General features: G+C 55.6%; 2 protein-coding genes across 2 annotated transcripts in view; one reads left to right on the forward strand and one right to left on the reverse strand.

Annotated features, from left to right (window-relative positions):
- Positions 1 to 755: 755 nt before the first annotated feature.
- FAM151A (family with sequence similarity 151 member A) lies at positions 756 to 11,901 on the forward strand. The gene is made up of 8 exons (XM_035018474.1): positions 756 to 1,077; positions 2,077 to 2,227; positions 5,828 to 5,976; positions 6,978 to 7,137; positions 8,732 to 8,956; positions 9,644 to 9,783; positions 10,539 to 10,682; positions 11,154 to 11,901. The coding sequence occupies exons 1-8, from the start codon at positions 951 to 953 to the stop codon at positions 11,825 to 11,827; spliced, it is 1,770 nt and encodes a 589-aa protein (XP_034874365.1). The 5' UTR covers positions 756 to 950; the 3' UTR covers positions 11,828 to 11,901.
- The window catches only part of ACOT11 (acyl-CoA thioesterase 11), a 42,454-nt gene continuing 41,259 nt past the window's right edge, over positions 11,888 to 13,082 (reverse strand). Inside the window, exons 15-16 of the mRNA XM_035018473.1 lie at positions 12,870 to 12,996; positions 11,888 to 12,140 (exon numbers count right to left, since the gene is read on the reverse strand). Of these exons, the coding sequence (XP_034874364.1) occupies positions 11,985 to 12,140; positions 12,870 to 12,996 (283 nt within the window). The 3' untranslated portion in view covers positions 11,888 to 11,984. The remainder of the gene's footprint in view (positions 12,141 to 12,869; positions 12,997 to 13,082) is intronic.

The following is a 13,082-nucleotide window of genomic DNA, read 5'->3' on the forward strand; positions in this document are numbered from 1 at the left end:
TCCAGGGTCCCACGCCTGGGTGGCTCAGTCAGTTAAGCGTCTGCCTTAGCTCAGGTGATGATCCCAGGGTCCTGGGATCGAGTCCCACATCAGGCTCCATGCTCAGCAGGGAGCCTGCTTCCCTGCCTGCCACTCCCCCTGCTTGTGCTCTCTCTCTCTGACAAATAAATAAATCTTAAAAAAATAAGATAAACTCAACTCCAGGGTCCCTTAAGTAGAGATAGTCTCTAACTTACTTCCCACACCAGAGCCCCCAGGACACCCTCAGCTTGCGGGGCTGACTCAGCCCCTTCCTTGTGGACTCACTGCCCCAGGAGTGGCCTGTGTGCCCTATAGGCCAGCACGCCAAGCCTATCAACTTCAATCTCAGGTAGATAATCTGTCAACCACAATCTGGGATGGAAGGAAAATTCATAGCCTCGGGCAGATCTAATATGTGCTTGTCATCAACACTTGTCTGACCCTGGTGACTTCCTGGGGCACGGCAACACAGGGAAAGAATGATCCAGGTGCCATCTTTTGCACAGGAGAAGAACTGGGCCCAGGGAGGGGAAGACTCCTGCTCCGGGTCGGGAAAGCAAGGTCAAGCTGGGTCTAGGTCCTGGTCTCCCAACTCCCAGGCAGCAGAGACAGGCAGCAGACAGACGCTTGGTCCAACATTTTCTGGCCCTTTGTTGTGCTCAAAGGTCATTTTGGAGGCGGTAGGACTTTCTGCTTGATTTATTAAGATCCTCGAAGGGTGTGGAGCGGGGAGGAGGGTGGGGAGGGAGGGAGGAGGAGCCTCAGGGGCTACCTCCTCAGGAGACATTTCTGGCCCGCCGGAGCTAGGGCCTTGGTGGAGAACTGGATGCTACACGGGGCTCCCGCGTCCCACCGGATCCCAGCTACAGGGAGCCTTGGGGGCCTCTGGGCCGTGGGGACTTGGGAGGCATTCCGCAGAGAGGATCATCATGGCCTGCAAGAAGGGGTGCTCGAACAGTCAGACCAAGTGGGCCCTTCTGGGCAGTGCCAGCGTGGTTCTGGTGGTCGCCATTGGATTGATCCTGAGCTTCGTACTGTCGCCGCGCAGCCAGCCGGGTAGGGCCCCCTGTCATGCCGTCTGGTTGGCTTCCCCACGGACAGCTCTGATGGCCTCCTCTCCCATCCCGCATCTCCACTAAGACTCCATCCCCAGCCGACTCTATCCCCATCAACTTCCCCCCCGCCTCCACCAGGCTTGTTGCCTTCAGCCCACACCTCCCTCCCGTGCCCCTGAATGGACCTTTTGGGGGGTCCTGTGGGCATCTCAGACTCAGCACACTAAGCTCAATTCATCTTTCCCCCACACCCGCTCCTCCCTGTGCCTTCTTTGGGTGAAGGGCCCCTCCCTTCCCACAGAAACCTGGGGGCAGCCTCCACTCCCTGCTCTGCCTTGTGTCTGTACCCTCAGGCCTGGCATCTTGAGGCTTCTGCCTTCCCACCCTCTGCCCTCCCTGACCCCGAGCTCCCAGGCCTCTGGTGTCCTTGACCCCTGCTGCGGTTTCCCTGCACACAGTCTCTTGTCTGCAGCCTACTCTCCCAGCCAGTGCTCACTCTGCAGCCCATGAGATCTTGCTAAACACAAGCCCGCCTTGCCCTCAGCACACAGCCAACCCCTTTGCTGGCGTTCATGGCTGTTTACAGCCTGATCACAACACCCCTTTCCAGGCCTGCCCTCTCCATGTCTCAGGCCATCTGTACCGGCCAGTGGCTGTTCCTCCAGGTGACCACACTCTGTCCTTCAGCCCAGCCTTTGCTGATACTGTTCTCTCTGTCCCCCTTCTCTGTCAAATTTACACCCATCCTCAAAGCCCCCTTAAATGTTCCCTCCTCTGTCTGTAAACTTCCCGACTGCCCAGGCTGGTATGGGGGCTCCTTGTGCCCAGGAGCCCATGTATTTCTCGTAGCACTTGATGGCTCTGGGGTCCCTCTGTCCCTCTGCTAGATGGAGAGCTGGACACACCCTGGGAGCCCAGGGAGGGTCAGAGGGATGAACAGACGGGAATTTTGGGCAGAGGTGAGAATTGAGGCTAACAGCTCGCTTGGCTTCCATTCCAGACTTGGAGCAGGATGCGGCCTGCCGCCCCGACGCGGACATGCTGGACTACCTGCAGAGCCTGGGCCAGATCAGCCAACCGGATGGTCTGCTGGTCACCTGGTACCACGCTGCCAACAGCCGGGAGGAGATGAAAGCTGCCCTGAGCAGTAAGTCTGTCTGCCAGGACTGGGACAGGCCAGGGCAGGGGTGCAGGAGATGGGGGAGAGCAGAGGTGGAGATGAGACAGCATGACGTATGTGGCGGCATTAGGGTTCGACCCAGATGTCTGATGTCCTCTGCCCCAGCTACCCCTTCCGTGACGGCCAGCTGTGCCTGCTCGGAGGTCCTTGCCCCCCAAGCCTGTGGAAGCCAGCAGACGTGACTTTGAGGCCCAGTGCTATCAAAAACGAGCAGAAAAGCTGAGCAAATTGGAAAATGCCCCTGAGCCTCCGATTCAGAGTGATGATGGCGGCCCTGGGGTAGTGGACGAGAGACCCAGCCCCACGATATAAGGACCTTGGCTAAGAAGAAGGCCAATGGCCCCAACCAGGCAGTGCCCAACAGCAGGGAGCAGGGACGGATACCCCTTAGCATAGCTCAGGGGTCCAGAGGCCCAGTTTCCTCCCTGAGGGTTCTGCCGGGTCCCTGCGGTAGGCCTCTGGGAAGAGGTGCACAGCTGGGGTGGGGACCCTAGGTGAGACCCAGGGGCAGGGCCAGACTGGTGAAGTCATCTTGGACATGAACGGACTTCCACGTGGAGAGAAGGGGCCAAAGCGAAGATCTGGGAGGCAGACGGAACTGGGTTCAAATCCTACCTTGGCTCTTCAGTGGCACAGTGATTTGGGACAGGTGACTTCACCTGTCCACAGTTCAGTTTTTCCCTCTGCCAAATGTGGATTGGTAGAATTCCCGTATCATTTATCATCCAAACTAAATAATGCTGAGCGTACAGAAATACACCAGACTCTCCCAGGCAAAGGGAAGGGCGGCAGGGGGCAGGGGGAGGATACGGCGACTCTAGTTAAGTGAGCCTACTGCATGTAAATAATGATTAACACTTAGTGAATGCCTAACCAGGGCTATCTTATTATTTAATTCTTGTAAATGAAAAAGAGGAGGCACAGAGAAGACGAGTACCCTGCCCGAGTAACACCGATCGCTGTTTGTCCTAGTGCTCATGCCTGCAATCTGGGTTCAGGGGCCTGCCCCATGTTGGGGGGCGGGGGGCTCCATAACTTCCTGTCTTTTCCCTGGGGGGCCAATCCTCTTCCCCTTCTGGGGCCACAGGAAATGGATCCTTCCCTCCTTGCTTGTCAGTCCCTCACACCCCACCCAAACATGTCAACCTTCAGATTCAGCATCTGGAAGGCAAGTAACAACTTTCCACAATAAGAGAGAAGACTTTTCCAGGAACAAGCTGGGCCTAGGTGGCAATTGCAAGGAGGCAGGTTGAGTCCAGAATGTACTTTCTGCTGGTCTTCAGTCCAATTCACTTCCCTGCTCTGGGTCGAACTCAGGAGAAGGGTTTAGAAATGAGTGAGATGTGACCTTGTCTCCAAGGGACTCAATGTCTTCAGGGAGGTTGGCTAGTGCAAGTTAAGCAAGGCAGCAGCATCAGGAGGTCACCGGGACTCAAAGAGGGCTCTCGATGCACCCCCACCCCGCCAAGACTGGAACTGGCCCCCCCATTGGATGGGAAGGAGACTCCGATGCATCCATTCTCAGGAGCTACCCTCTTACCTGCACCCCACCCGGGTTCCAGCCTGGCTTCTGTGGGCCTCACTGGGGCCCAAGCCTTTCAGACCCCCCTCTCTGCATTCCCAAGTAACCATAAATTAAGATGAGAAAGAACTTTGTGCTCAAGTCCAAAAATGAAGGTTGCCTTCATAAAGCCCTTAATGGTTTAACAACGTGTTTTTATGTTCATGTCCTGTTTCCATGGCCCAGGGGGGCTCATCCCCACCTTGCCAATGAGGAAACCTGGGAGTCCCATGCCCTAGAAGCAGCATCCACAACATTTGGAGGAAACGGGATGATGGGAAATGCCTGACTCACTGCCAGGGACATCCCGGCACTCACCTTCTACCCCTCCTAGAAATCCAGGCACCTAGATTTTAGAGAAATCTGCAAAAATTCTCTGACTTTGGCCAAGCTCTTTCTTACCTTTGTGGACCTAGGCTTACTGAGAGCTTGACTTTTCTATCATTAAGTCATTCAGGTGTTCATCATTCAACAACCATTTTTAAAGCTCCTTTTTCAGGCCTGATACCATCTAGGCACCAGAAATTTAAGTGATGGTCAATTCAGACCCAGACCCTGCACCCTGGTACCTATACTCAGGAAGGCTGATGCTAAGTGAGCAATTACATGGGGCTAAGCACTCAAAAAGAGTAGCCCCGAAGCGGATGACTAAGTCAGACTGGGCATGGGGTTCAGGCATGGCCTCCCTGAGGAAGTGATATTTTAAGCCAAACACTAACAGATGAGCAGAAGGTAGCCTAGTAAAGCTGCGGAGGGGAGAGTTGCCAAGGCAACAACCAGGAGTAAGAGCCCAGAGATGGGAGGACAGAACAAACTCAAGCCTCACTAGAAGTGCAGTCCAAGGCCCAGCAGCTTGGGCATGGCTGGGGAGCCGTGAGATGCGCAGAACCTCGGCCCCACCCCTGACCTACTGATAGGAGCTTGAATTTTAACAGTTCCTGGCTGACTTGTGTGCACAGTAATGTTGCAGAAGCTGGAGGGGCTGGAACCTAGAGATGGAGGGAGAGAGGCACTCGGGTGAGATTGGAAATTTTGTCAGGGCTGGGTCAAGCGGGACCGCAGAGGCTATGCTAAGGAATTGGGGTTTGAGTCTAAGGGCAATGGGTGGGCCGTTTTGTTTTTTAACAGAAAGTGACCTGGGCAGGTGCATGTTTAGAAAACTCTAGTTGCCGTGTAGAGAATGGACTTCCAGGGGAGCAGGGCTAGAGATGAGAGGTCAGGAGGTTGTGAGTATAAACCAGGAGAAAAGGCCCCTTCTGATGCCAAGGGTCTATGATGTTGCAGAGTCGAACGTGATCCCTGCCTCCCTCCTTCCCCTCCCTCCACTGCACACCCCAAATGCCAGTGGCCCTGGCAGAGTCTTCCAAGTCTGCTTCCATTGGGAAGGGCTTAGCTCCCTCCTAGACCGAACTCTGGAGGACAGGGTTTTAGAAATTTAAAAATTAAAATAACAAGGCTCAGTGCTATAAAGGTGCAGGGAAGTGGGCAAGCTTATGTACTTCAGGCGGGAACATGAATCAGAACAATTTTTCTGGACGGTAATTGGATAATGTGGGCTTTAAAAATGACCCCATGTGGCCCTAACTCAAACGCCACAAGTAGGGACTAGAAATAATTCAAACACCAGGATAAACTGTGTTATCATTTGAGTAGCAAAGAATTGGAAACTACCAAACTGTCTCAGGAATAAGAGGTAGCTAATGACCCTCAACCAGAGCTTTTATAGCCTCTAAAAAAAATGAGACATAGAAGATTGTGAAAATGCCATTGAAAGAAAAGGATTAAAAATTACAAATGCAGTGTGGTCTCAACTGCATAGAAAACCGTACATAGACAAAAACGGAAGAAAATACATACAAAATGTGAACTATGCTGGAAATGTGGATGAGTATTCTTCCTGCTTTTCTGTATTCTCCAAATGTTCTTTGATAAATGTGTAATACTTGGATAAGAAGAAAAATTTTCAAATTTTCAAAGGAAGTGACCAAGTTCTGCCTCTTGCTCAGGTAGCGCCATGGTCCTGGAAGCAGACATCACCGTAGAAGGACTCAACACAGCCAACGAGACAGGGGTCCCCATCATGGCGCACCCCCCAGCCATCTACAGTGACAACACGCTGCAGCAGTGGCTGGAGGCTGTGCTGGCCTCTTCCCAGAAGGGTAAGGACTCTCTCAGCCCCTCCCCAGCCCTCTGGTCCTCTGCTGAAGCCAGGCCAGTCCCAGGCTCACTGCTCATTGCCCAGGCTTCCCCCGCTCCCCCCCGCCCCCCAGGTTCAAGACACCCAGGCCTAGGGAATTCTGGGTGAGGTGGGGGATGGGAAAGGGCAGGGTACACCACAAAGTGCAGACACGTTCAGATTGTTCCCTCCTGAATCCTCCGGAACTAGGTATAACCTGTTCAAAGCCCAACTCCGCCCTTCCCTCCCGGGTCCCTTTGCCAGTTTTGGTCAGAATCTAGGCATCACCCTCCTGCCTCCCCCTCTGTCATTCACCATGTCCTGCCCCCAGACTCAGCCGCTCTGTCTTCCCTCCACCACCACTACCACCATGTACATCTGAGTGAGCTTTCCACAAACACCAAATCTGTCACTCCCCTCTTTGGCCCTGCATGGCTCCCCATTTTCCTGGGACAAAGTGTCATCTGCTTGGCCTGGCTTTCAACAGCCGTCTCCAACTTCACAACCTCATCCGCCTGCAGTTCCCCTCGTCCCCATTCACCCCCAGTGCCCAGCTGCCTGAATAGGACAGGCTTTTGTTCACAGGGGCCCCTCCTCCACTTCCATGGCCCTCCTCTACTCAAATGCCTCTTTCTGCAGGCTGAGGAACTTGCACTCAGGCTAAGTTGGCTTAGGATGCTCTAAGCCTACCCTGTCCAAGAACCACAGTCTCTTTTTCTCCGATGCTTGACAACCCCTGTCTGAGCCCTTGGCTGGCCCCAGCTTTCTCCCCCCAGGGGCAGGGGCAGGGGCAGGTCCTTCCTCTGTGGGTGGCTTGGCTTGTTTGAAAGCCCTCTTCACACCCAGATGGAGTCTGGTCCCTGTCTGCCCACCTCCTGCCCCCAACCCCACTGCTCTCTCTGTTCCAGGAAGTCGTGTCTGCTGGTTCCTTCTGCCCTGAGCATGAGGGTCCATTTCCCCAAGCCCTTGGGCCCCTCCCCACAGGTATCAAACTGGACTTCAAGAGCCTCAAGGCTGTGGGCCCCTCGCTGGACCTCCTGCGGCGGCTGACAGAGGACGGGAGAGTGAGGAGGCCTGTGTGGATCAATGCGGACATCCTGAGGGGCCCCAATGTGCCCATCTCAATCGAGGTCAATGCCACACGGTGAGTGTTCACTTCTCTGCCCCAGCTGTGTCCAGCTCTCTTCCTTCACCATCTGGCACAGAAACTGCTCGGGGCACCTTTGCTGAGTTTACCTCCAGCCATACCATATAACCTGACCTCTGAGCCTTTGCACATGCTGTTCCCTTTGCCTTGAATGCCTTGCCCAAATTTCCTGATGAACCTTTGCCCAGTCGTTACCTCCTCCCAAATCTACCCTGACATCCCAGGCTGCTGAGAGCCTTCAACACGTCCTCCTAACACAACCCTGATTTCACTGGGCTATCACTGCCAGATTACCGGTTTATAGCCCCTACTCCACAGTGGACTCCTGGAAGGCAGACAGGGCCCAGTCCTTTCTGTATCCCCAGTGACCAAGGCAGGGCTTGACCTGCTAGAGAAAAGTCTAAAAGTGCTAACTCCTTCCCCCGCGCCCCCTGAAATCCCAGCACTGCCACCAATACCCTCCACATAGACCAGCTGCACATAACAACAGACGAAGGGCCACACAGAAGGACAAAGTGTGTCCAATTTGACCCTTACCTAGCAGTGCCGGGTTGGGAGCATCTCCCCCCATGTTGCAGAAGAGAAAGCTGATAGTAATCGAGATTCAATTTATTGAATGTTTATTATGTGCCCAGGCACTGTTTCAGAAAGTACTTTAGTTATCAAGAGAATGAGGTAGGTATTATTATATTTTCATTTTATTAATACAGGAACTATCTCATCAAGGTTACACGACTGGCCTAGGTCTAAAAATTGCAAAGATTCAAAGCCAGGCCTTCCTGATTCTAGTCATCCATCTCTCCATCCATCCATCCAGTATTTATTGTGATTCTCAAACTGAGGTGCATTTGGAAAGCAGCCATTAGAAAAATACGTAATCAGGGCGCCTGGGTGGCTCAGTTGGTTAAGCAACTGCCTTCGGCTCAGGTCATGATCCTGGAGTCCCGGGATCGAGTCCCGCATCGGGCTCCCTGCTCGGCAGGGGGTCTGTTGCTCCCTCTGACCCTCCCCCCTCTCATGCTCTCATTCTCTCTCTCAAATAAATAAAATCTTTAAAAAAAAAAAAAAAAAGAAAAATACGTAATCAGTGGCCCAAGATAAATAATGGTTCATCTTCTTAGAGTGTTGATTTTACTCAATAGTTTGGGGAGGAGGAGAGGGTAATATTATTCCTCTGTTAAAGTTTCTTTCAAGGGAAAATTTACATGGAATTTAAAAATCTGAAGCTTCAGAGACAAGTGGCAGAGTCTAGATCCCCCTATCTGGGGCCCTGGCTTGTCTCCCCTGTCCAAATGGGGATGCTGAAGAGGCCCTGCCCTACCAGAAGGGATGACATCTTTGAGAATCAAAGAGGTTGAATTGAGCTGCCCAAGGTTATAGAGTCCAGGACCTGAACCCAGAACCCCCTGACTCCAAAGTCCATGCCCCATTTGTAGGACCTTAAGTCACTTCTGTTCTTTAGGACTCAGCTTCGGTCCTTATACTCTACATTTAACAGGACTTGCCACTTCCTAGCCCAATGATGGGAACCCAGGAGATGAGGAAGGCGCCAGCAAGGCTCTCAAAGACCAGTGTCTCTGATTCTCCGCAGGTTCCTGGCCTTGGTCCAGGAGAAGTATCCTGAGGCCACCCTGTCTCCAGGCTGGACCACCCTCTATGTGCCCCTGTTCCTGAACAGGACATACACCCGAGCCATGGTGGAGAGGATGCAGGAGCTGGTGGGCACACTGCCACAGAGGGTCACCTTCCCCGTGCGGGCTGTCATGGTACGGGCTGCCTGGCCCCACTTCAGCTGGCTGCTGGGCCAATCGAAGAGGTGAAAACTCCCAGGCCCCTGCCACAGCCCCTGATCCACCAGACCCACCCCCCGGGCACTGTTACTCCCTGGGGAGATCTCAGCCACTTAACCATATCTGTCCAATACCCACTGGTGCTCACATCCTCTACAGCATCCCTGCTCTCTGCTTGTATACCTCTGGTGATGGGCTGCTCACTACCACCCAAGGCAGCCAGTCCATTAGTGGATAACTTGACCTAGTGGCAAGTCTTCCTCCCATGGGAGCCAGCTGTGCCCAGGATCGTCTTCTAGGGATTGAGGGACTCCCAACTGCCCAGTCCCACCTTCCTCGGCCACTTCCCACAGGAGTTCCAGGGCTGTCCCCTTCCCCCTCCACACCTAACTTCTTCCCCACTGCCTGTACCCATCGCTTTCTGTCCTTGTCCTGTTCCTGTTCCTAAGACAGGACCAGAAATAGATACTCCCAGTGAGGAGGCAGGGCAGGCCAGCCCCTCCTGCTCAGCCTCTTTACTCTTCCTTCCTGAAGCCCCTGTGACTTCTTCTGCCCTTGGGAAGGGGGGCAGTTCTCAGGGAGAAGGGGCTGGTGGGAAGCTGGAGGCCAGGTACTCTATCCCTGCCCTGCTAGGGTCCCGTTCTGAGCACAAGAGTGGGACTGAGGACCTTGTTGGGCCCAGGCAGGTGCTGAGCTTGGTCTCTGGGCCCCAGGTACAGCCTGACGCTGTGGCAGGGTGCCTTGGACCCCGTGTCGGTGGATGATCTCCTCTATGTCCGAGACAACAGCGCTTCCCACCAAGTCTACTATGACCTCTTTGAGCCTGTCCTGTCACAGTTCAAGCGACTGGCTGGTAGGAGGGGTGTGGGGCGGCCAGGGAAGCTGGTAGGGCGGATTCTGCGGGCAGCATTTGGTGGACAGTGGAGCAGAGCTGGAGGGGTGAGGCATCAGAAGGGAAAATTCTGGGTGGAATCGGGTCAAAGAATGCTTTTAAGCGCCTACTGTATGCCAGACGTGGGTATGGTATGCTATGTAAGCCTCAAATATCCAGGAAGCAGTGATTCCATTCTATAGATAGGGAAACTGAGGTTCAGACCAATAAAATAACCTACACCAAGTCATTCCCTTGTACATAGCACAGCTTAGATTGGAACCCAGCAAATTCCAAACCCCATGTGCGTTTCCCTTACAGCATAGTTCCTCAGAGACCGCCCCCCCCCCACACACACCAATGTACCTAGTAATCAAAGACCCAGATACTACCCGTTTGCTTGTCCAGACCCCTCATTCCCTTGACCCTGGACCTAGGAGAGCCTGCAGTTAAGCCATCTCAAAGGGAACCCATGAGACTCAACATTCCTACCCTGGGAGCCATGCCGGTGCGGGGAGAGGGGGTTCCAGCTTTGGGGCTGGCAGACTTGGTTGCATCAGGTTCTAACCCCGGGTGGCTGTGGGACCTTGGGGAATCCCTCCTTGTAATCTCTGATGGGAGTACGTCTGCCTGGAAGGGTGCTGTGAGTCTGAGAGAGACTGTGTGTAGACACAGGACTCAGAGAAGGGGCTCCGTGAATGGTGGCCAGTGCATCTTGACAATTTGGGGCCCCACAGCGAATGCCACACGGAAGCGCATTTACTACACGGGAGGCAGCCTGATCCCTCTCCTCCAGCCCCCTGGGGGGGACGGTCTGAGCGTGGAGTGGCTGGTTCCTGACCTCCAGGGCAACAGAAGAACAGCAACAGTCAGCCTCCCAGGTAAGGCCTGCCTTCAGCCCCTGTGCTCCTAGCTAAACTGGGGGGGAAGAGGGGGGATTCCTTTGCTCGGGGCAGGAAGCTAAGGCCTCTGTTACTGCGGCAATGTGCTGGACGCCATGGTGGCCGAGTGCAGTGGTATCGGGCAGGGGCCCCTAACCGTCAGTGCCCTTGAGCCCTGAGCCCTATCTACTGCAGGAGAGGCAGGCCCAGGCCCCAGGACCAAGCCCCAGTCAAAGGCCAAGAGCCGAGCTAGCAGCTGATCATGTCGTTCAGGTGGTCGGATGAGCCCCAGGCACATTTATAAAGCAGCCTTTCCACCTGGAGCCCGGACCCTCGACAGATCTCAGCAGATGGGGCACCAGCTTCTCCTTGGCTGCCCCCCCCATTGCCACCCCTTTAACAGGGCCTCTGACAGCCCACCATCACCCGAACTCCTGACACTTTGCCGCCTCCGTCCACTGCCTCTTTCAGACGGAGAAGGCATGATCCTGCTGACCGTTGGCCTCCAGGGGCCTGCAGCCAAGGACGCCGTGCCCGTCATACGCACCCCAGGAGGTCCCGCCCCGACGCTGGAGTCCTGCCTCCTGCAGCTGGCCGGGCGGCCCGGGCGCTGGGGTGTCCATCTGCTCATAGCAGAGCCCTCAGCCCTCCGGCCTGCCCTGACCACACTGGCCCGCCTGTCTGCCCTGGGCCACCTGCCTCGGCCTGTGTGGATCGGGGCCACAGTCTCCCATGGCAGCTTTGCGGCCCCTGGCCACGTGGCCGGCAGGGAGCTGCTGACAACTGTGGCTGAGGTGTTCCCCCACGTGACGGTGGCACCAGGCTGGCCTGAGGAGGCGCTGGGTGGTGGCTACAGGGACCAGCTGCTTGCGGATATGCTGGAGCTGTGCCGGGGTCTCTGGCAACCTGTGTCCTTCCAGCTGCAGGCCAGGCTCTTGGGCCCAAACCCGGCTAGGGTGGTGGCCAGGCTGTTGGCAGCCTCCCCCCGGGCCACTGTCACGGTGGAGCACCGTCCTGAGGGGGACGACTATGCATCGGTGCGGGCGGGGCTGCTGGGAGCCAGGGCTGTGGACAGGACCCGAGTCTACTACCGGCTGCCCCCGAGTTACCGCGAAGACTTGCTGGCAGATGCTGGAGGGAACTGAGCACCCATGGGTGCTGGGCCGGTGGGCCCCTGGCTCCAGGCTTCCCACGGGGGAGGCAGCAAGGAATAAATGCCCCTGCCTGCCTCAGTGCGCTGCATGTGTGTCCCTGGGGGCAGGATGGAGGGGGAGTGGGTGTGCAGTGGCCACTGCCGGGGGCTTAGAGGGTCTGCAGGCTGGGGGCCAGATCGTTCCGGTTGTCCAACAGGAACTGCTCACAAGCCTTGAAGGTGGTGTAGAACTCTGAGGAGAGACCCGCCACGTTGGTGGTCACGTAGTTGAGAAAGCCCGGGGTAGCCTGGTTGTAGTAGGACACCTGCAGGATGGGAAGGAAGCCACATTCAGGGATCCGGGCAGGGGGAGGGGGCGGGGAGCCCGCGGGCATGAGCCAGGTGGGAAGGGCAGCAGATCCAAGCCAGCACCCTGGGGCCCTAGAAGATGACGTGGTGTGACCCCTCTTCTGGGGGCTGACAACCCCGCTTCCCTCAGTCACCACACACAGTTCAGTTGGGGGAGGTTCTGGAGGACGGCTCGTCTCCACAGCCCAGCACGTACAAATGGTCATGGAAGCAAGTTAGAAATAAGCTCGGGGACTGTGCTGAGAAGTCCGAGGTAAGTATTGTAAGTTAGCGAACACCAGCCTCATCCCTACCTGGGCCCTGAGGCGGGGAGCTGCAGTAAACCCCCCCCCACTCGGCCTCCTCCCGCACAGTTTCAATTAGCACTGACTGCCCTGCTGAGTTTTATGGGCCCTGAGAGCCATATAAAGCCTTCCCAGACAAGAGAGGTATACAAGTAAAGAGATGAATTTTAGGTCAGAACCCAGGCCTCTGCCCTCAGCATCCAGAGCTTTTTCCAAAACCCTACTGTCTTATCTCTGCACAGATCTTATGTCTTCAGCCCCTAACACTCTTAGGCTCCCCCGAGCTAGAAGAGAGCCTGCAGGTGGGGCCCAGGTATGGAGTTGAGCCCACAGCACAGAGTTCTGGACATGCATGTGGCTTTGGGGGGACCTGGGAGGGTGGTAAGGGAACACCGGCCTCACCTTGGTCAGCTGGTCCCCCTCTCTCCAGAAGCAGAAACCCGAGCAGAGGGTCTCCCCGCGCCTATATGCTGGCGTCTCGGGGTGTGTGGGCAGCGTAACTGACCGCATCGCGATGACATAGGGGTCCCTGGAAACGAGCAAGGGCGGACAAGGGCACAGGAGGAGAAGGTGAGGGCCTGCTTCCACCCAGTTCAGGCCCCGGAGCCGCCTCCA

This window comes from Mirounga leonina, unplaced genomic scaffold (assembly GCF_011800145.1).
Source record: "Mirounga leonina isolate KUSES-001 unplaced genomic scaffold, KU_Mleo_1.0 Mir_173, whole genome shotgun sequence".
NCBI lineage: Eukaryota > Metazoa > Chordata > Mammalia > Carnivora > Phocidae > Mirounga > Mirounga leonina.

What these genes read in the sequence shown, in the direction of transcription:
- FAM151A (XM_035018474.1), top strand. Translation starts at nt 951, where the DNA reads ATGGCCTGCAAGAAGGGGTGCTCGAACAGTCAGACCAAGTGGGCCCTT. An exon ending in AAAGCTGCCCTGAGCAGTAA is followed by an intron (nt 2,228 to 5,827) that starts GTCTGTCTGCCA and finishes TTGCTCAGGTAG; the next exon opens with CGCCATGGTCCTGGAAGCAG. An exon ending in ACAGTTCAAGCGACTGGCTG is followed by an intron (nt 9,784 to 10,538) that starts GTAGGAGGGGTG and finishes GGGGCCCCACAG; the next exon opens with CGAATGCCACACGGAAGCGC.